General features: G+C 37.3%; 1 protein-coding gene across 1 annotated transcript; it reads left to right on the forward strand.

The window, feature by feature from the left end:
* The first annotated feature begins 206 nt into the window (after positions 1 to 206).
* LOC143555859 (mechanosensitive ion channel protein 8-like) lies at positions 207 to 3,019 on the forward strand. The gene is made up of 4 exons (XM_077045336.1): positions 207 to 1,759; positions 2,048 to 2,171; positions 2,380 to 2,673; positions 3,008 to 3,019. Exons 1-4 carry the CDS (start codon positions 447 to 449, stop codon positions 3,017 to 3,019), a joined length of 1,743 nt encoding a protein of 580 aa, XP_076901451.1. The 5' UTR covers positions 207 to 446.
* The last annotated feature ends 20,572 nt before the right edge of the window (positions 3,020 to 23,591 follow it).

Here is a 23,591-nt window from a genome sequence, read left to right on the forward strand (position 1 = left end):
ACGTAGGCGTAACATAATAATAACAAACCGATCTTCACTTACAAAGATCTAATGTTCATTCAATAATCAATACTAGTGTTAATTCTTATTGGACTTCATTTTCCTTTCTTGTGACAAAATTTTTTTCAAAAATCTTCTTCTCAAACTTTGATAATAATAACTTAACAGAATTAAATTGTTGTAACCACAAGAGACATGCATGCGTGGCTTAACCGTTGGTTTATAATAAATTAATCAAAACCAAGACTTCTGGTTTCCCATATATTTCAAATACCATTCTATATCTAAAAAACATAATAACCAAATCCTTCCAATGTAACACCAACACCATTTTCAGGATGGCTGAATCCAGAGCAAAATACCGATTGCATGATCGTGTATTTCACGTTGCTCTGGATTTCCCGTTCTAATCCACAATTCACCATTAACAAACGTTTGATTCTGTGATGGATAACCCTAAACCGTTAAACAAATCATCAGAATCAAATGACTCAGATGACGTCATCGTCAAAATTGATGGTGGCGTCATGCAGAAAAGAAACCCTAATAATAATAATATTAGGGTTTCAGATTCGAAAAAATCGTTTGAGAACGATGAATCAGCTGACAGCAAGTACAACAAAGAGTCATCATCATCGGATGAGGGTCACAATGATGATGACCACCAGCGCCCGCGCAACTTCACCTACGTTGACCGCGCGAGCACTGGTGAGGCTTTAAAAAATGTATCTATTCTGAGAAGAACAAGCTTAGCAAGAACCAAAACTCAACAATCAAGATTATCAGATCCACCGGAGGCCAGTAACGTTCCTAAATCCAACTCCATGAGAATAGAAAACAACGACGAAGATGAATCATTGTTTGATGATGATAATCCTGGTGATTTGAAGGATAATAAGATTGATTGCATGACTATTATCCAATGGATCAGCTTTGTGTTTATCATGACATCATTTATTTGTACAATTAGGTTTCCAAAATGGGAAAGAAGATCATTCATGGGGCTTTTTATGTGGCAATGGGAGCTTTTGATCCTTGTTTTAATATGTGGACGGTTGGTATCCGGTTGGTGTGTTCGGGTTGTCGTGTTCTTTATAGAACGAAACTTCTTGCTACGTAAACGACTTCTTTATTTCGTGTATGGGGTTCGTGTTCCGGTCCAGAATTGTATCTGGTTATGTTGGGTTTTGATTGCGTGGAACGCGATATTTAATGAGACGGTTGAGGCCCAAGGTATCCCTTTGCTAGAGGTTATAAACAAGTTTATGGTGTGCATGCTTGTGACCACCACATTATGGTTGATCAAGACTCTTGTTGTTAAGGTTCTCGCGTCTTCATTTCATGTGAACAAGTTTTTTGATCGGATTCAGGACGCGTTGTTTAACCAGTATGTGATCGAGACGTTGTCTGGGCCTCCGTTGATGGAGATTCATAATAATAATGTGCGAGAGAAGAGTATGTCGCGGGTTTCTGAAATTGGGGCGTATTCGTTTAAAGGAAAGGGTGGTGGGAGTGGGAGATTAGGAGGGAAAGATCAAGCGATAACGATTGATCATTTGCATAGGTTGAATCATGAGAATGTTTCGGCTTGGAATATGAAGAGGTTGATGAAGGTTGTTCGTCATGGATCCTTGACAACGTTGGATGAAAGGTTACAAGGTTCGTACTATGATGAACCTGGCACTGAAATCCGAAGTGAGCTCGAGGCGAAACATGCTGCTAGGAGCATTTTCACGAATGTAACGAGACGCCGATCCAGGTAATTAAGTAAACCTAGCAAAATTTGTTTGGGTTAAAACATAACGTTTAAAAAACTATCAATTTTGTTCGGGTCAAAAAGGTGTTCAACCAAAATGGAGTTGAATTGAAAATACTAATTTTGTAGAAGTATCAAAACGGGTCCAAATGTGTATGATGGTGATGACTCATTTGGACCCATTGTATCAAATTGACCGGTTGTTCAATTTTAATGAAATCAATGAATTGATATACAAAAATTTGTTTTACCTAAATCAACTAGGTGTAATTTTGTATTTTGTTTTTTTAGGTTCATTTATTTGGAAGATTTGATGAGGTTCTTGAGAGAAGATGAAGCCATAAAGACCATGTCTTTATTAGTAGCATCCCCTGAGGATGAAAAAGTTGGGAAGACAGCCTTGAAGAATTGGGTGGTAAATTTTAAGTTTTACATATGAAAAAAATTAACATAAACAAATAAATAAATAATATAAGATGATTGTAACAATAAAAAATAATATATAAGTATTTAATAGAATAACATGTTGTATTTAAGTAAATTTGTATACGTTTTTTATACCATATCCAAGGTATACAAATAAATCAGGCCAATTTGGAATGATATGTCATTACTTAACGCAGGTTAGTGTTTTTCGAGAGCGAAAATCACTTGCATTGACACTAAATGATACGAAAACCGCAGTCGACAAACTACACAGAATGGTGAATGTGTTGGTCGCGTTTGTCATTTTGATCATTTGCCTTGTAATCCTAAACATCATGACTACACAAGTTATAGTCCTTATAAGCTCTCAATTTGTTGTGGTGGCGTTTATATTCGGAAATACTTGCAAAACCATATTCGAGTCCATCATATTCTTGTTTGTGATGCACCCTTTCGATGTTGGGGATCGTTGTGAGATTGGTGGAGTTCAGGTATCAATGCACATTTCTTGTTTTTTAAAAAGAAGAAAATTAAAACTCATATACCTTATTAAAGATATTTTTACCTTTTTTCTTATAATAAGAAATGAAACTGGTAACCGTAAGTTGAAGCCTTTATATATGCTACTATGTATATTCAAAATTAGATAAGACTGTCTTATAGAACACTTAATTCTTGGTTGTTTAAGAAATATAATAACCAACTTGTAACACTTTTAAGTCTATCTAAATGCAGTTTAGAAACTGTTCTAAATTTTAAATGTAAGTTATAGTAATACTTGTTTCTTTTTTATTTATTTGTATCTACTTTTATATATACATTTAGGTGATGCTATAAGTGTTACTATAACTTATATTTTTTGTCGTTTTATTTTTTTTTATAAAATGTTAATAAACACACTTTAAAATTGTTGATCGGTCTTAATGTGGCAATTGAAAGACGATGGAAAATCATTATTGATAGATTTGATTCTAGATTGAGTTTTTGAAAAGCTTTATTTCCGTCTATATATAGAAGCTAGATTCTTATTCATTAAGAGGGTGTTTGGCTGTTTGGCTGAGCTTATTTTTTTTTGCTTTTTGCTTTTTGGAGAGAAAAAATGTTCAAAATAGCACTTCAAAAACATCTAAAAGCACCAAATTGAAGTTTTTTTGCTTTTTGGAGTGGCATTTTGGACATTTTACCCCTCCAAAAAGCAAAAAGCAAAAAAAAATAAGCACCAAACACCCCCTAACTCTATTCCTAAAGATACCTTACCATCAGAATGCTAGATACATGTTATTTATAACTTGGTCGAGTCATTAATGAACGAGTTTAGATGATTTGTCCTTGAGGCTTTTTTCAGGTCATTAAGAAATGCGGTCGAGTTAAGTCCGTCAATTAATTTTTATTGAAAGTTTTAATGCACTTTTGAATCATTTTAATTGTGAAAAAATAACAAGAAAGTATATCACATCATAATATAATTCTGATTCCGATCGGATTTTCCCAGAGCATTAAAAACCTGTCGTGCCTTCGAGCGGGGTGAGCAAACTGGGTTTTACCGGGAACGCCAAGCCAAACTTGGATGCCAGCGTGGATCCCGATCATATCAACATATCTGGCCTAAGTGGGGTGGTGGGGCGCGACTTGACCGCGTAGTGCTAGCTTAAGTGTGAAAGTCACCGTTCGAAAAAAACATCATAATCTAATCACTTCATTTATTGGAATTAAAAATTTTATTATGATTTATAATAAAGCTTCATTCATCTATTTGTTACTGTCTTATATAATTTTTTCTAATAATTCTCCTCAGATGATCGTGGAAGAAATGAATATTTTAAACACGATTTTTCTCAGAGCAGACAATCAAAAAATATACTTTCCTAATAGTACTCTTGCAACAAGATTCATCGGTAACTTCTATCGTAGTTCAGATATGACAGATACAATTAATTTCTTGATTCATGTCGCCACCCCAGCAGAAACGATCTCACTCATTAAGCAACGTATATTTAGGTATGAGTTCGAGTTCATGTTCCAACTAAGTTTTTATTTTCTTATTCCTAGTGGTATTCACTTTAATTTAGACGTGGCAAATTTAATTGAGTTAATAGATGCGGTAACAAGTGAAGAAAACTTTTTAAGTATATGCGAACACTCTTTTTATTCATTTTGTGTGAATTAAATAAGTAACTAGTATATATTATATATAACTATATAAACTGCATTAAAGTTACAATATAGTTAGTTTTAATAGTCAACCCCTTTTTTTTCTAACTGTAGAAAGTTTTATTATATTATTTAATCAAGCTAAAATATATCTAAAATCGACTAGGTTTAGATAGTAAGTCAAAAATATCATCATATATCTTATGAATTTATGTATTAGTTAAACTAATTGTGTTATCAATGCTATATATGTAGCTTTGTTGAGAGCAACAAGGAGTATTGGTACCCTAGTCCAGACATACTAACATTGGACATGTATGATTTAAACACGCAAAAGTTATCGGTTTGGGTGCAACATAAAATTAACCATCAAGATATATTAGAAAGACTAACAAGGAGGGGTAAAATTGTTGAGGAGATGATGCGAATCTTTAAAGATCTAGATCTCGAATATAGAACTTATCCGCTTGATATCAACATTCGAAGCATGCCTATGCATATCAATCCTACGCGTATTCCTTCCACATGGGGAGCTCCTAACTAAGCCAGGAAATGTAAACCATCAAGTACATGATCTTGCACACTCGATTCACGAAGTCGAGAATGTGAATCAAAAGTTATAGTACGAAAACTGAACTCGGTCACCACCAGAAGGGATGATATTTTTTACGGATCATCTCTAGGGTGAGGCTTAAGGCAAAGATAGAATAGTTGTACGTACAATTTAGAAAAGTTACAAGTATAAAATTCAACCAATGTAGTAGTTATATGCATGATATATAGGGCAAACAAAATTCTTTTTGATATATTATAAATATAGGTTAATAGTTCCTATAAGAAAAAACAAATATACTCTGCCATTTTATACACGAAGATTATTCAACTTATTTTAGTATATTAAAGTTTCTAAAGTTGTTTAGAATAAATGTGCTAAAGGAAAAACTAATTCTTATAACTTGTGAAAAAAAAATGCACATTGATAATAAGGATGTCAAAAGTTGAAGAGCTAACATTCAGCTTTAGACAAAAGTGTATGTAACACAATAGTTAAATAAATCGCCATAAATCGCCAACATATCCTTCGCATGTACAAAATGTGCTACTTTTCAGAAGTTTGTCATTGATTTCACAAATACATGTACTTTAAATAATCACAAAGAATTTTTAAAGAAAAAAAACTTTAAATATATCTACTTGACCATTCCAACCACATCTTTTCTGCCAAACCCTTCCCATCCTACCCCATGGATATCTCGAACATGTTTGGGATTAAGTTTGAAAAATGTTTGTTTTCAAAAAGCCATTTCGAAAAACCAGGATTTTGAGCTTTTGCAAAACTGTTTTTTAACTCATTCAAAAAGCTAAAATAAAAAAAGTTTTTTGTGATTATCAAACATATTTTAACTTATTGACTTTTTGAAAATACAAATAAGCCAATAAGCATTTTTCAACTCAATCCCAAACATGCTCGAGTCGTCCTCTGCAACTTATACCAAAGTTGCACCTTTAGACACTCATAAACATACTTCCATCACCCCACCATGGTCGTATCACGTATGCGCCTTGGATCCTTAGGTCTTTGAGCTAGCTGTTAGGATTAAACGCACACACGAAACTGAACACGACACGAAAGCAATAAACGAACACGAGGATATAACGTGGTTCGGTCTAAACTGACCTACGTCCACGGGTGGCAACTAGGTATATCTTTATTGAGTGACAACGATTACAAATACATGACATCAAATATCTTATTAAACAAGAAATCCAAACCGGGCCGGGCCTGCCCTTTGGACTTTAAATAATAAACCGGGCCTACACCGAAAAGGCCTACGAAACCCAACAAACTCCCATTCGGAGGCCTTGAGTACTCTCGTCTGCACTCCTGATTGTACTTATGTAATCCGAACATTAACCATCTTCTAGTTGCCACCGCCTTCTCATCAATTAACCTGAAGGCCCATTGAAGCTCCCCGGAGCTCCAACACGTCAGTCACGGCTAAAAATGCCCCTGACCCTTTCTCTGTCCCTACCGGCTCCCACTGAAACAAACTACCGGATCCTGAGATACGTTGAGAACAAACACTCTCCATATTCAGCTAGTAATTCACTGGAGAGACTTTTGCAGCTGGAATACTGGTTTTCTTAATCCACTGTCGACCTAGAACTGTAACTGAAACACGACCTGTGCTCCCACTGTCACGATGTCCTCTGACTGATTTAACCTTCCTAGCTCGTTCATCCTGAATCTTCACTTTGGCTCTGGGTTTGTTACTTGCAAAACGAACCTTCTTCTGCCCACGAGATTCTGTGAACCAGACTTTGTCTTTCACCAAAACTGGATCCACTCCTTTCGGTGACATATCGACCATATACAACGAACCCATTTTCTTGCCACGAGCAACAACGAGATTCCCTTTGACTACTTTCCACTGCCCATTCCCGAACTTAACATCGTAACCCTGGTCATCCAACTGCCCAACTGAAATCAAACTTTTCTTCAAACTTGGAATAACCCTAACATCTTTCAAAGTCCAAGAAGTACCGGCTGAAGTTATCAAATCAACATCTCCCATACCCGTAACCTCTAGAATATCATCGTTCGCAAGTCGAACCTTTCCAAAATACCTAAACTTTAGATTCTTTATCGTTTCACTACAGTGAGTGGCATGAAACGATGCACCAAAATCCATCACCCAAGCATCAACGTTATCCTCAACACTAAGAACGTAAAACTCATCCTCTGGGCATTCTTCTGCAGTGTTGACTTCTGTAACGTTCACCTCTTTCTTACCATTCGGACACTGATTCCTGAAGTGTCCCTTCTCTTTACAACCTCAGCATTCAATACCATTACGAGTCCTAGACTAACTCCTCTTCCTACTCCCACTGCCTCGTTGTTTTCCCCTACCTCTACCTTCTGTGACTAATATATCACTTGATGATCCACCTGAATTTCTGCGTCTTGAATCTTCTCCAAGAATCAAATCCCAAATCCCATCAAAAGTAATCTTTGTAGACGAACTACAAACCGCAGTCACTGTTTGCGATCAACTGTCGGGCAAAGAGGATAACAACAAAAGACCTTGAACTTCATCATCAAACTTAATGCCGACTGACACTAAGCGGGAGAGGTTCGAATTAAGATTATTGATATGCTTTGTAACTGACCCACCCTCTTTCATTCGAGTTGTCACTAGCTCTCTGATAAGATAGACCTTATTCGCTGCCGATGGCTTCTCATACATGTTGGATAGTGCGTCCATCATACCACGGGCTATGGTTTCTTTCATGACGGTAAATGTCACATCTTCCGACAACAACAATGTAATACAAGCCCTAGCTTTCTTGTCTAACTTCTTCCAATCTGCTTCTGACAACTTTTCTGGTTTTTCATCCTCAAACACTACATCCAAGTCTTTCTGACAAAGTAGTGCATCTTTCACCAACCAAACTTCTGTTCGTCAAACTTCTGTATCGAAACTTTTTCGTCTTCTGCCATGACAATGACTAAAACGAAAAACTGGATAAAACAGAGACCAATGTTGCAAAAGTCGCTAGGCGGTCCCTAGGCGGCCGATCCCCTTGGTGTAAGGCCCCGTTACCGGTAACCCTACTTTCGTGTTGGATTTACTCATAAACACAGTTCTAAATATCAGAGTTAATTAAAACTTTACGCGGAATATAAAACTTTCATAAAACATTACATATCAATTCATAATCATGTCTTAAAACATTCCTCTTGTCTTTCAAAATCAAAACATAACTTATAAAACATATCAGATCTTCAGATGCCAGGCTTTAGTCTTCTGCCATGTGTCCTCCACTCAAGCCAGCTGTCTCAACCTACTCACCTGCGTGCATACTAAAAGTCAGCTACGCTGAGTGAGTTCTAGTTAATCATACAATACCATACAATACCATATTACATACATACGTACTTAACCTCATAACTTTCTTTCATACACACATAAGTACTCATGCCTTCATTCTTACTTACATACTTTCTTTACATTCATAATCATACGTTTTAAAGAGCCTTTCGCCCTATAACCTCACAGATATTATAAGGGTCTGGTCCCTAACATCACAGATATTATAAGGGTCTGGTCCCTAACATCACAGATATTATAAGGGTCTGGTCCCTAACATCACAGATATTATAAGGGTCTGGTCCCTAACATCACAGATATTATGAGGGTCTGGTCCCTAACATCACAGATATTATTAGGGTCTGGTCCCTAACATCACAGATATTATTAGGGTCTGGTCCCTTGTTTTCGAATATTAGTAGGGTTCGATTCCCTCTTCGTTACCATACAACCATACATCATACCTCGAGTATTATTAGGGCTCGGTACCCTTTTCGTAACCATACAACCATACAACCGTTATTTCCTTTTTTTATTAACTTTATTACGTTCATACACATAAACATACATATCATACTTGCCATATTTATAACGTTACAACCTGACAGTACGTGCAATATCCGAAGATCGTTCACGTACCATCAAGCAATCATTCATACATATCATACTTACCATATTTATAACGTTACAACCTGACAGTACGTGCAATATCCGAAGATCGTTCACGTACCATCAAGCAATCATTCATACATATCATACTTACCATATTTATAACGTTACAACCTGACAGTACGTGCAATATCCGAAGATCGTTCACGTACCATCAAGCAATCATTCATACATATCACATATATCACATATGGCATACACTTATCACTTAGGATAAATGTATTAACAACACATCAAGTATGCACACAGCCCCGAAAACATAACAAGGAATGGGGCTAGAAACTCACCTGGATCCTGTTACGCTCGCCGTTGATTGTAATTCCTTTCTTTAACTGGGCTCGGCTAACTGTATAATATTTACACATATCAATTACTACTACTACTATTACTACTACTCATTTTCGATAACCGCCTTAACACATTTTCCATTAGGTTTTTAATTTATTTCATAAACGAACTTCACTTCAGGCGAATCTTGGAAACAACTTGGTTCTGGCTTGATTCGATCGAATAGGGACATATTCGATCGAATCTGAGGCACACTCGATCGAACTAGACACACACTCGATCGAACCAGTTGGGAAAACTCGTTCGGTCGGACATGGCACTTGTTCGATCGAATAGGAACTCGTTCGGTCGAATATGCAGCTTATTCGGTCGAATAAGATGGAGACCATTCGGTTGCTTCCCTATTCGATCGAATGGACTGATTCGATTGACTCATTCGATCGAATGGACTGATTCGATTGACTCATTCGATCGAATGGACTGATTCGATTGACTCATTCGATCGAATGGACTGATTCGACGCCTTCAAGCTGGGCGACGGAGAAACCTACGGGTTTTCCGGATTTTCCAGATTTTTGACCCAAAATCGAAGTTTTTGACATGGAAATGTTCGGGATTGAAAGGGCTATCGATTCCCAGTGATTTTAAACATCAAAAGTTGCATTTTGACACCAAAACAAGACGGTTTTTGACCCGAAAACTCAAGTTACGAAAATGGGAGTTTTTGCTCGATTTGAGGCCGAAAATGGTTATGAAAACGGATGATTTTCGAGAGGGACTTACCAAAAACGATTAGGAACAAGATTGTGGACTCGGATTTGTGATTTGAGAACTTTCTCTCTCTAGTTTCTCTCTCTAGAATTGAGAGTGTTTGGGTGTGGGAGTGGAAGGAAGTTAGTGAAAAATGGGAGGTAGGGTCTTGTGGTAGTAACTCTCGAGCCCACGGGCCCAAGGCCCATTCTCATTTAACCCATCTTACGTAATCTAAGCCCATGACCCGTTCCTTACTCGACATTAAATAACTAAAACGTGAAATCACTAAACATAACTTTCTTTTATTTATCATTATAAAAATTTTAGGATGTTACACTTGGAGGGAGTACTCGGAGTACTCGGGGAGTAATCGGAGAGTACTCGGACATGGTAAATATAAAGAAAAATAATATTTGGTTATTATATATATATATATATCAAATATCATAAGTTTACTAATATTTATAACAAAATAGGTGAATATCAATATAAATAAAAGAAATACATTTTTAAATATAAAATATTCTAAAAATTACTAATTATTAATTAAAAAAATGATATTTGTTCTTTAATATTATTGAAATAACAATTAATTTTTATTTTTTTGATTCAAAATCGGTCAAAGTTCACCGATAAGATGTGATTCTGACTGAGGTTGACCACATTTGACCGATTCTTAGTAACTAAGCGATTTATAGAAACCCGCCTCGGTGACATACCTTGTAGCGAGTACTCGGAGAGTACTCGGCCTTGTAATCCTAGTTTTACAACATTGACAGAGACAGACACAACAATCGCATGGGCCTGAACTTAACAACTGTTCTACTGAACTTTGTTAAATAGTCAACCTATTTAAAGCTGCAGCGGAATAACGAATTGCAAATCAGAAACATAAATTTTTAAACTAAAACGATAAAACCTGACAAACGCGGTTGGCACTGGTTCTCCGTTTCTTTAACGCTTCTTCTGACTTAAAACTGTTCTTCAACGAAAAATAAAATCTTGATTCAACTATTCTTGCCTCATACTTTGCAAAATAGAATCTCGACCCCCAAATAAAATATAAAAGACCAAACTGCCAAAAACCCACAAAACTCAAACAAAACAAGCCTACTGCTCTTTATTTGTGGCACAAACTAAATAAGTTGATTTTGCCAAATATGGGCTGCTAGTTTACGGCCCAAAGGTGGGTAGGTCAAACCAAAAAAAAGAAATTTGGTCACAATTCTCCACGTTTATGGGAAAACTAGACAAAACAAAAGGGGTCTTCTTCTGCAACGGCACACGATGGTGGATGATAATATTGCTTTCAGAAAATAATAACAGAACCTGATAATAACGATCGTCGGCGACTGCTTCTAGCAGCGCTACTACGGCAACAAGAAATAACGGCGGTGACGTTGGAACCCTAGCGACTGCTAGCGGTGACGCGGCGGTGTAAGAAACGGTTCAACGAGTTGTTCGTGTGAAACAAACCTAAGCTCTTGATACCACTTGTTAAGATTAAACGCACACACGAAACTGAACACGACACGAAAGCAATAAACGGACACGAGGATTTAACGTGGTTCGGTCTAAACTGACCTACGTCCACGGGTGGCAACTAGGTATATCTTTATTGAGTGACAACGATTACAAGTACATGACATCAAATATATAGAGACACACTTAAGGTTTGTATCTTATTAAACAAGAAATCCAAACCGGGTCGGGCCTGCCCTTTGGACTTCAAATAATAAACCGGGCCTACACCGAAAAGGCCTACAAAACCCAACACTAACCATGCACATCTAACCCCGCTGCCATGACTATGTCTCATTTAGGTATGTCGTCGTCCAGTTGCGCGCTTAGGTATCCCTTCATCCTTGGTGCGTCTCATCATATGTTACCTTATTATCTTTTGTTTCTCTATCGCATGGTTTACATGTTTTTGCATATATGCCAGTAAAACATCAATGCCAATAAAGAATGTCGGTTTTATTGTTTTCCCTCACATATTTCACTACTATATCCAACACATTCTTTAAACCATACTTTGGTTAGTCAAATGTGTATTTGGTGTTATTTTCATTTGTCGTGTACATGATCCATGTTCTCATAGCGATTAGGATTGGCTGTAGGCAACGGGTGTCTGTATTTTAGGGGACTCAAAGATTCTGATGTTACTACTTTAATTGTTGATTTATCTTTATTTCGTGTAAGTCGTACGTTTTCTTATTTTAATATTTAGCATTCTTGTTTGGGACATGTTTATGCGTCACATTTACATATTTCAGCCTTCACATGTATTATAGGTAAGGTTCAATTTGCCAAAAGTGGGCTAATCCCACCAATCTTGCTTGTACAATGGAAAATGCCACCAGTTTATCTCTCCAACGAATCAAATTGGCCAAAGGTGTGCGTTCATATAGAATTCTGCGGAAAGCCGTATTCGATGAAAGTCGTATATACGGCTTGGAGGGAGATCTTTCATATCTTTCGAGATCCACCCTACAATATGGGGTAAAAAAGCCAAAATAAGTGATTTTCAGACGTCTCAAAATAAGGATCTAAACAAACGGTATTCCTATGAAAAAGACCCATTATTTGATTACAAAAAAAAAAAAAAACTCGAAAGTCTATTTATTACCAAATAAAGAAGATAATTTCGAAATCTTTTAAATTTAAAACGGATAAGTCGGCCGGGTCTCCGAATCTATTCTAACTATCAAAGAATTCCTAGAATTTTAGGCGGGATGGGAGTTGTAATTCACTTTTACCACTAAACTATACCCGCTACAATGCAATTATTATATCTTCTATTATCAGCAATGGGGTTGAATATAAGAGAAATTCTAGAGTACTCGCTTCAATCTATTTCTTTATCTCCACGTGAATCGTATGTTTGTAACAATATGGACAGAATTTTCGTAACTCCAATCGATTAGGCGTATTGTGCCGGTTCTTTTGAGTAATATATCTGGAAATGCCCGTTGATTCCTTATTAACATAGTTAAAGCCGTTAGTAGAAAACCGAAATAACTAGTTATTATAGGCATCAAGGAGCTAAATGAAATATGTTATTTTTATACATATGTTCTAATAGATTAATATACCTATTAATATATTTGGGTTAAATAGGGCCAAAAAGCATTAATCGAATAACCCGAATTGTTATTAGAGTTGGTTGCGGGTTCATTTTTGGAAAAAAAATTAGGTTTAAGGTTTACTTGATTAGTGGTAATGTAGGACATGAGTCACAATATTATTTAAATAATTAAATGAAATAAGTATAACAATACTTTTGTTATACAATAGAAATACCGTAGTAGAATACCGTGTACAAAACCAAAAAACAAAATAAATATAAAGAACAATTATATTAATATAAAGATTCATGTTGAAGTATTTGGTGAGAACTTAAACATAAACTTCTTGATTCAAGTTTTCCACCGTTGAGTATTTTCACGTTCGTCTTAATTTTTGTCACACCCCGACTAGGTAGTTGCGGAAGCCTAATACGGGAATGTAACAGATAACACTGGTATCAACAACATTGTTTATAAAGAAATTCATAAACTAATTTACATCATAATACATGGGTTGGTACTAAGTTTACAAACTAGATGAGAAAAACACATAACCGGTTTACGAGCTTCTTATACAGTATTACATCAGCGTCTATTCACAGCTATTCAACTTTCTTCCTAACACCAAGCATGTAAGCAAATCATTCCACATTTGCTTTACCTGAAAAGCATGTCAAAACGGGTCAACTACGTCTAGTTGGTGAGTTTCAAGTTTCACGAGTATCAATGAAATCAGTTCACGAGTTTGTAAAGTTTACAGTGTGAATATATAAATGTCTGTGTATGATGCATTATACTAAGCCACAAGTGAAACCGAAACGAGCTATACTGCATGGCCTCTCCTGCCCATGCACTCCTGTTGGCATTTAACAGCCAATTTGCCCCATGTATGTACTATGTCTAACACCACATAGCAGTATGTAAATATATAATGACAATGTGCAACTGGTTTTACATATGTTCCGGCTTACCACACCGGCTCTGTCACAGTTGGGTTTGTCAAACCGATAGTACTATCCACACGCCACCGGCACGAAGTTAATCACTTGTGTTTGTGGGGACTTGTCAAGTGTTAGTACTTAGATAATCCACATCATCACACGTTTTCAAGTATATCAGTATATGTAAACATGCTTTTCACCCCAAAAGTTCGTAAAACAGTTTAGAAAGTGGGGGTCGTGAAACTCACCTTATCGTAGTTCGCACAGAAATCACGTATCAATAAGTCAGATGTCTCGTTTATAGCCTGATTCCTATAAACGGTATCGTATCGTTAATACTAGTACAGTGTTCAAGCTAAGTCGGGCTGTATAGATACTCTGGGTATAGCTGTTAGGCCCAGAACATGACCATAGTCTTAGATTGTGACGTTGTATACTATGAAATGTTTAAAACTGGATTTGGCTGAGTTTCACCGTTTTCCGAGCCTAGCTCAGTTGATCGTTTATACGTTTCAGGATTAGGTAAGATCACATAAACTTAAGTAAATATATTGATTGATAAAATGATTCGATTTATGAAAGAATTTTAAGGTTTCGGTGTCTGGTTTGATCGCAGGGTTCGTTTCCGTTTTCACACGGGTTTGATTATACAAAACGCGCATAATCCACCCGAATTGTCCGGAATTTTCGTAAAAAGTTTGTTTTTATTAATATCATTCAAAAATATGATATTTGACCACTTTTGACATTTTGACATACCAGTCAGTCCGTTAAACACAAAACTGCCGGTTTCGTTAAAACAATTATAATTTAAATCTTTGATAAATCATAACTAAATATGTAATTATATATAAATTATGTAAATTTTTGTAAAAATACATTAATACATGGAGAATTTTATAAAAATATTTTCAGAAATTTTATGATTATTTATTTATTTATAAAAAATCATTTAATAGGTTATAATCGTGTAATAAATGGCCCGTTTATATCAAACGACCTCCGAAAAATCCGATAATTTTTACCAATGGCCTCAATGTCATTAAATAGCCCCTGCAAAATTTCCAGAACCTAAATCTTTTGACAAAATGCCTTTTTGTGCGTTTTTCGGCTGTTAAAATTCGGTTAAGCCATGATCGCACAAACCATACTTAGACATTTCCAATGATTCCCAAAATTTACCAGTGATCTTACCATCACATATTAAACTCCAAAACCAAGTTTCATAATTTTTCAATATGTTTAGCTATTTTTCCCAAATAAACGCTCATAAACGGGAATAAATTCACCAAATATTCTCCGTTTATCGAAAAATTACCAAATTTGAACAGGGACTCATTTATATGATCCCTAATGTGCCTGCAAGTTTTCACAAGCTAACAACAAGCACGTCACAACCTAATACTAAACAGCCCCTAAACGAGTATTACGGGTTTACCTTGTCGGTTTTCGATGAATTTTGCTAGCTTAAACGACTTTCCGGGTCTCGGGTTGCAAACTCAGTATATCTACATATCATATAACATCATACCAAGCATAAATCATCCATGTAACATCCTTGATAATTAGGGTTTCGGTTTTGGGTTCAAACCGAACTTTCTAACCGTAAAAACGTTGTATTCATGTTCTAATCCGCGTTTTTGACCAAAAAAGTATATGTTCCTGGTTTGTAAACATGTTTAACATCAAAACATAATTTTACTTGATTTTTAGGGTTTTTGGATGGTTAAACATGTTTAAAACTAACTAAAACATGTTTATATGTTAATTATATAAATCAAACTTGGTTAAATCTTTATAAACTTTGATCTTACCTTAGGGTTTTTGAAAGGGAGTTGAGAGAACAGAGGTTAGAGCTGCTGGACTTCAAATGTTTTGTAAATTAGAATGAATGAAAAAAAAACTTAAGGATGAAGTTATGTTTATAACAATAATGTGATGTTTGGTAAATGTTCCGATCGGAAATCCTTGGAAGCCCCTTAATGGGTTGTTTTGGCCCATTACTCCAATCACACAAGCCCAAGCATGAAAAGCCCACTTCAAGTTTAGTTCGGGTTCGGTTTTTCGCAAGAAAATTAATTCGGGTATGAGAAATAGCGCAAAAACGAGTGTTTTTCGGCTTATTTTTGTAAAATAAGAAAAACGTACTGACTCGTTGTAAACTTCCAAAATATTTTCACGGATTGCTTAGAACATGTCATATAAGTGTTTTATAAATCTTTTTCGGCTTAACGGATACTACAATGCTTGTTTTGATATTAACGATTGCGTTTAAGCTTATAGCGTATCGATAAACGAAACCTTTTTCGTTTAAAGAGTTTTAAACGTACTGGGGCCTAAATATCAATATGTTAGCCTCTATAACATATATATAACTCGTATATGACCCCTCAGTATGTATACGGGTCATAATTAGTATCGGTCGGTTACTCGTTTAAGCACTACGAATTAACCGATTTATCGTTTAATTGCTACGTAATAAATATAGTATACCTCGTTTTATCATGAATGTCACATTCTCCCCCCGTTAAGAAATTTCGTCCTCGAAATTTAATGTGTCATCGGTTTTCTAGGGAACAGGTGTGGGTATTTCTTTCGGAATTCGTTCTTTCGTTCCCAAGTATATTCGGGTCCCTGTTTTGAATTCCATCGAACTTTTACCAATGAAATTTTGTTATGTCGTAACTGTTTGGTTTTCCCGTCTACAATTTCTACCGGTTCCTCTACGAAATTGAGCTTTTCGTTGATCTGCACATCTTCCAGTGGTACTATTGTCGTTTCATCAGTCAAACACTTTTTCAGATTCGATACATGAAACACGTCGTGAATAGTGCTCAGTTCTAAGGGTAGTTTTAATCGGTAAGCTACGGGACCAATTTTTGCAATAATCTCAAAAGGTCCGATGTATCTCGGGGCTAGTTTACCAGTCTTTCCAAATCTTATAACACCTTTCCAAGGCGATACTTTTAAAAATACCTTATCACCTATTTCAAAAGATAACGGTTTTCTGCGAACATCGGCATAACTCTTTTGTCGGTCACGAGCAACTTTCAATTTTTGCTTAATCTGGTGAATTTTATCAGTGGTTTCCTGAATTAAATCGGATCTTGAAATTTGAGTATCACCCACTTCTGTCCAACATAGTGGTGATCTACATTTTCGCCCGTATAGAGCTTCATAAGGTGCTGCTTGTATACTACTGTGATAACTGTTATTGTAAGAGAATTCAATGAGCGAGAGGTGTTGATCCCAATTCCCTTTGAAGTCCAGTACACAAGCACGAAGTAAATCTTCTAAGGTTTGGATGGTTCGTTCGGATTGACCATCAGTTTGGGGATGGTAAGCCGTACTTAGGTCGATTCGGGTTCCCAAGGCTTCTTGTACTGCTTGCCAGAAATGTGAAGTAAAGTGACTGTCTCGATCGGAAATAATCGAAAGAGGTACTCCGTGTCGAGATACTATTTCATCGATGTAAATTTGAGCAAGTTTTTCGGTGGTGTAGTTGTTACGGATGGGAATAAAGTGTGCGGATTTGGTTAATCGGTCCACAATTACCCAAATTGCGTTGTGTCCTCGAGAAGTTTTAGGAAGGTGTGTCACAAAGTCCATGGTAATTTGTTCCCATTTCCATTGTGGGATTTCGGGTTGTTGTAACATTCCCGAAGGTTTTTGGTATTCCGCCTTTACCCTTGCACATGTTGCACATTTACTTACATACACGGCTATATTCTTTTTCATACCAGGCCACCAGTAAAATTCTTTAACATCCTTATACATCTTATCAGTACCTGGATGAATAGAATATTTGGATTTGTGTGCTTCATCAAGAATCAGCTTTCGGAGTTTATGAAGTGTTGGAATCCAGGCCCGGTTTTTATAATAATATACTTCATCAATTTTCTTCTCAAAATTCCTTTCATTTCCATGTAGTTCTTCTTTTTCTAGCTGATCTGCCTTCAAGGCCTCATCTTGTGCAACGCGAACTTGTTCGGTTAGGCTACTTTGAACAATCATTCCGAGTGCTCGTACCCTTAATGGTTTGATTCTGTCTTTTCGGCTTAAAGCATCAGCTACTACGTTGGCTTTACCCGGATGGTATTTAATCTCACAGTCATAATCATTTAACAGTTCTACCCATCTCCTTTGTCTCATGTTTAGCTCTTTCTGATCGAATATGTGTTGTAGGCTTTTGTGATCAGTATAGATGGTACATTTAGTGCCATACAAGTAATGTCTCCAAATCTTCAATGCAAAGATAACTGCTCCCAATTCCAAATCATGGGTCGTATAATTCTTTTCATGCACTTTTAATTGTCGGGAAGCATATGCTATTACTTTCTTTCTTTGCATCAGTACGCATCCTAAACCTTTACGAGATGCGTCACAATATACCACCAATTCATCAGTTCCATCTGGAAGGCTTAATATTGGAGCCTCACATAACTTATGTTTTAACGTTTGGAAGGCCATTTCTTGTTCTTTTCCCCATTCGTATGCTCGATCTTTTTGAGTTAGGAGGGTTAGAGGTTGTGCAATACTTGAAAAGTTTTCAATGAATCTTCTATAATACCCGGTTAGTCCTAAGAATTGACGAATTTCTCTTGGTGACTTAGGCACTTGCCAATTCTTAATGGCCTCAATTTTATTTGGGTCTACTTGGATCCCTTGGTGGTTCACAATGTGTCCCAAAAACTGTACTTCTTGTAGCCAAAACTCACATTTGGACAACTTTGCGTATAACTTCTCTTGCCTCAATAATTTTAAGATTTCCCGCAAATGTTGTTCGTGTTCCTCCTTACTTCTCGAATATATCAAAATGTCATCAATAAATACTATCACGAACTTGTCAAGGTAAGGTTTGCAAATTCGGTTCATGAGGTCCATAAACACTGCGGGTGCATTTGTCAACCCAAACGGCATAACCAAAAATTCATAGTGACCATACCGAGTTCGGAAGGCTGTTTTTGGTACGTCTTCTTCCTGAATTCTTACTTGATGATAACCAGATCTAAGATCAATTTTTGAAAAATACTTCGCACCTTGGAGCTGATCAAACAAGTCATCAATTCGAGGTAAGGGGTATCTATTCTTTATAGTCACTTTATTCAATTCCCGATAATCAATACACATTCGAAAACTCCCATCCTTCTTCTTTACAAACAACACTGGTGCTCCCCACGGTGAGTAACTAGGGCGAATAAAACCCCTGTCCAGTAATTCTTGTAACTGGTTGGACAGTTCTTGCATTTCAGAAGGTGCGAGTCGATAAGGTGCCTTAGCAATGGGTGCTGCTCCTGGTATCAAGTCAATACGGAATTCAACTTGTCGGGTCGGTGGTAAACCAGGCAACTCATCGGGGAATACATCTGAATACTCGTGTACCACTGGGATGTCTTCCATTCGTTTTTCCTCGGGTTCCTTAACTGTTACACTCGCCAAGTATAAAGTACAACCTTGGCGTAAATATCTCAATGCCTTAAGTTGAGATATGAGAGGCAGTACTGTACCAGATTTCTCACCTTGAACAATCATAGCTTCATCATTCGAAAGAGGTATCCTAATGGTCTTATCCTTACAGCCAATTTCAGTTTTATACTTAGATAGCCAGTCCATACCGACTATAACATCGAAACTTCCCAATTCCACTGGAAGTAAATCAATAAGGAATGGGTGGTCGTTTAAGATAAGGGAACAGTTTCGGGCTATTCGATTAACAAGTATAGACTTACCGTTAGCGAGTTCTATAGTATATGGTTTTGTTAGTTCACTAACCGGCATATTTTCTAAAGGTAATAAATTAACAGATACGAAACTTCTGTCGGCGCCCGTATCAAACAAAACTGAAGCATACTGACCCGAAACTAAGAATGTACCTGTCACCACATTCGGATCATCACGCGCTTCACCCGGTCCTAATACAAACGCGCGTCCCTTAGCTGCGTTGGAGGTTCATTGTAGATGGAGTTTGCTGATTAGATTGTTGTCGGATTGGTTGGTGACTAGGTGTTTGTGAACGACGAGGTTGGGTTGTTTGAAACTGTCGGTTTGAAGTATTCATTATTGTTCTACCACTTGGGGCATTATGCCCAATATTTCCGCTTCTCTGACATATGATCGTTCGACAATTTCCAGTATGATGAAAATTACACTTTCCACACTTCGGAAATGACCCCTTGTATGTATCATGTTTCATGTCGAAACTGGTCATATCATAGTCCTGAGTTGTAGGGCATATTCGTTTATTCTGAGATTTCACTTGTGTTCTAGAGGTATAACTAGTTCGTTTCAAACTGGATGATTCTCCTGGAACTTTTAATACACCATTTCTTGTAAGGTCAAAAGTAACGATGCTGGCTTGTAACACGGCACTCTCTAAAGTTGGGTGGGCTGCGGAATAGACTATACTTCTCACAGCTGGGGTCAGTCCCCAAATATAACGTTCAATGCGCTTGGATTCCGGAATAATTGACCATGGTACCAAACGAGTCAATTCAATGAAATGATTTGTGTAACTTCGATGATCAGTGCCTCTCATTTCCAAATTCCAAAGTTCGTGTTCTAATTTCAGGATCTCATCTCTTGGGCTAAATTGTTCTAACATGAGGGTTTTTAATTCAGTCCATGACATACGATTAATGGCATCTTGTCCCCTTATTTGGACTACCGTGTTCCACCATATCAGCGCTTGGTCTAGAAACATACTGGTAACAAATTTGACCACGCGGTTCGGTGGACACTTACTGATATTAATTACTAATTCGGTCTTTTCTATCCACTTGACCAGCCCGTTAGGTCCTTCAATACCCTTAAACTCAATCGGTTTACATGATGTAAATTGTTTGTATGAGTACTCCTGACGCGGGGGTTCTCGGTTATTATTATTGTTATTATCGGTATTGGTCCGAGTATTATCACTATTAGTTGTGTTAACAACCGTTACAGGGTTCGGGATATTATCAAGGTGCACAACAGGTTCTGGGTTCCCAGTGACATTCATAGTTGGGAGAGTGTTATTATTATTTATGACATTATCAGTATTCACCGGGGTAGTAACACCCGGGGCTACATTAGTGTCCGGCGGAGGTGTATTAACAGTGGCCGTGGTGGTGCTCGTAGGTTGATTAACAGTATTGTTAGCACGTATGCCTGCAGTGACTTGGGCTACAATTGTTGGTATCACTGCTTGTAGTTGACGAGCAATCATTGCGGCCACTTCCGCCTCAGACAAAGGGTTTGTTTTCCTCGGGGCCATTCTATAGAATAATCAATTATATAATAATCAATACCGTTTCACTATGATCAACACAACTTTACGATATTACAATTTCACAACACATAACTATGCCAAAGAAAACACGTTTGTATTAATTACAATCATTACTGTACATATGCATCTAAAATTAGCGCATAGGCTTAACCTGGTATAGGCCAGCGCTTGTATATGCGTATCAAAATTTGTCACTAAGTGACATGTAGACTTAACCCGATAAGGGCCAGTGCTTGAAATAGTACTAAACCACAAACAACTCCCAAGTCAGCCCAACATGCTGTAACAAAATGCTGCTTGGGATATCAAAAGACTATATACATACGGCTAAACTATTATGTCCTATCCGTTCTTTGCAACATGGAACCACAACCAAACAACAGCAGCCACTAGGGCCGCATTAACCGCTAAGCATACCCCTAGTAGTATCATTGCCCGATCCTGACGCCCGTGGCTGTGAGCACTGGATCTTTGCACAATCCTGATTTCTTGCTGCATGTACCGCATGTGATCTTGCATATCATGTCTATGCAGGTTTAGGCTATTTATCGAATGTGAGTGGTCTAAAAGCTGATCAGTCGCTAAACCAAACCATGCTGAATCAGAATAACGAGGTGGCTCGGGTACCGGGGCGGGTAAACCCCAAGTAGGAATAGGTATCTCAGTGACCTGGACACGTGATGTTTCTCCCCTATGGTACGTAGATCGAGGTGGGAGAGAAGTGTGCTCAGGTGGACGCACTGAAATGCGAGCGGTCTGACGGTTTCTAATAGTGGGTGGGGGTACTGGTGTATGCTGTACAGGTGGAGTAGGGGATCTGGGTGCTCTAACAGGTGGATGATAAGCACTAATAGCTCCCTGTCCTGCAACATTCCTAGGGGATTCCCTAGGGGGGTAGGTGTCACAACGGTAACCCGATAAGTCGGGTTGATCTGCGGGTACCTCACGTGGAATTACCGCATCTGCACCTTCTCCTATTTCCTCTGGTTCCTCCTCAGTTTCTTCTTCCGGATCCTCCTCCTCCTCCTCAGGCCTTGTTGGTAGGGTAGTAGGTAAACGATCAGTAGATCTTGACATATTCCTGCACAATGGTTAGTAATAAGAATAATATCCTTCTATATTAATCATAGTAAGATACGTGCAGGTATTTATACACATAAGCACAAATAATCGTTTATATACACAAATATTTATTTATTATTATATTTTATACATGTATGTTGCTGTTTTTACCTATTCGATTGTTTATCGACTTCTTCTCGAATTTCCTCGTACAAACAAGTCCGTTATTACGTTCCGGACCATAATAACCCACTTGTCCATTCGCGTTCATCACGAGAATCATTCGTGTATATTAATTAATATTATTTTATTCCCAGAGTTAATCGAGCCTACGGTTATCTTAGGGTATCCTAAGGGACATCCTAATTCTTTATAACCAATGGCTCTGAAACCAACTTCTGTCACACCCCGACTAGGTAGTTGCGGAAGCGTAATACGGGAATGTAACAGATAACACTGGTATCAACAACATTGTTTATAAAGAAATTCATAAACTAATTTACATCATAATACATGGGTTGGTACTAAGTTTACAAACTAGATGAGAAAAACACATAGCCGGTTTACGAGCTTCTTATACAGTATTACATCAGCGTCTATTCACAGCTATTCAACTTTCTTCCTAACACCAAGCATGTAAGCAAATCATTCCACATTTGCTTTACCTGAAAAGCATGTCAAAACGGGTCAACTACGTCTAGTTGGTGAGTTTCAAGTTTCACGAGTATCAATGAAATCAGTTCTCGAGTTTGTAAAGTTTACAGTGTGTATATATAAATGTCTGTGTATGATGCATTATACTAAGCCACAAGTGAAACCGAAACGAGCTATACTGCATGGCCTCTCCTGCCCATGCACTCCTGTTGGCATTTAACAGCCAATTTGCCCCATGTATGTACTATGTCTAACACCACATAGCAGTATGTAAATATATAATGACAATGTGCAACTGGTTTTACATATGTTCCGGCTTACCCCACCGGCTCTGTCACAGTTGGGTTTGTCAAACCGATAGTACTATCCACACGCCACCGGCACGAAGTTAATCACTTGTGTTTGTGGGGACTTGTCAAGTGTTAGTACTTAGATAATCCACATCATCACACGTTTTCAAGTATATCAGTATATGTAAACATGCTTTTCACCCCAAAAGTTCGTAAAACAGTTTAGAAAGTGGGGGTCGTGAAACTCACCTTATCGTAGTTCGCACAGAAATCACGTATCAATAAGTCAGATGTCTCGTTTATAGCCTGATTCCTATAAACGGTATCGTATCGTTAATACTAGTACAGTGTTCAAGCTAAGTCGGGCTGTATAGATACTCTGGGTATAGCTGTT

This window comes from Bidens hawaiensis, unplaced genomic scaffold (genome assembly GCF_021521415.1).
Source record: "Bidens hawaiensis isolate Kalapana, Puna unplaced genomic scaffold, B.hawaiensis_p1.1 tig00018403_1, whole genome shotgun sequence".
In the NCBI taxonomy this organism is placed as follows: Eukaryota; Viridiplantae; Streptophyta; class Magnoliopsida; order Asterales; family Asteraceae; genus Bidens; species Bidens hawaiensis.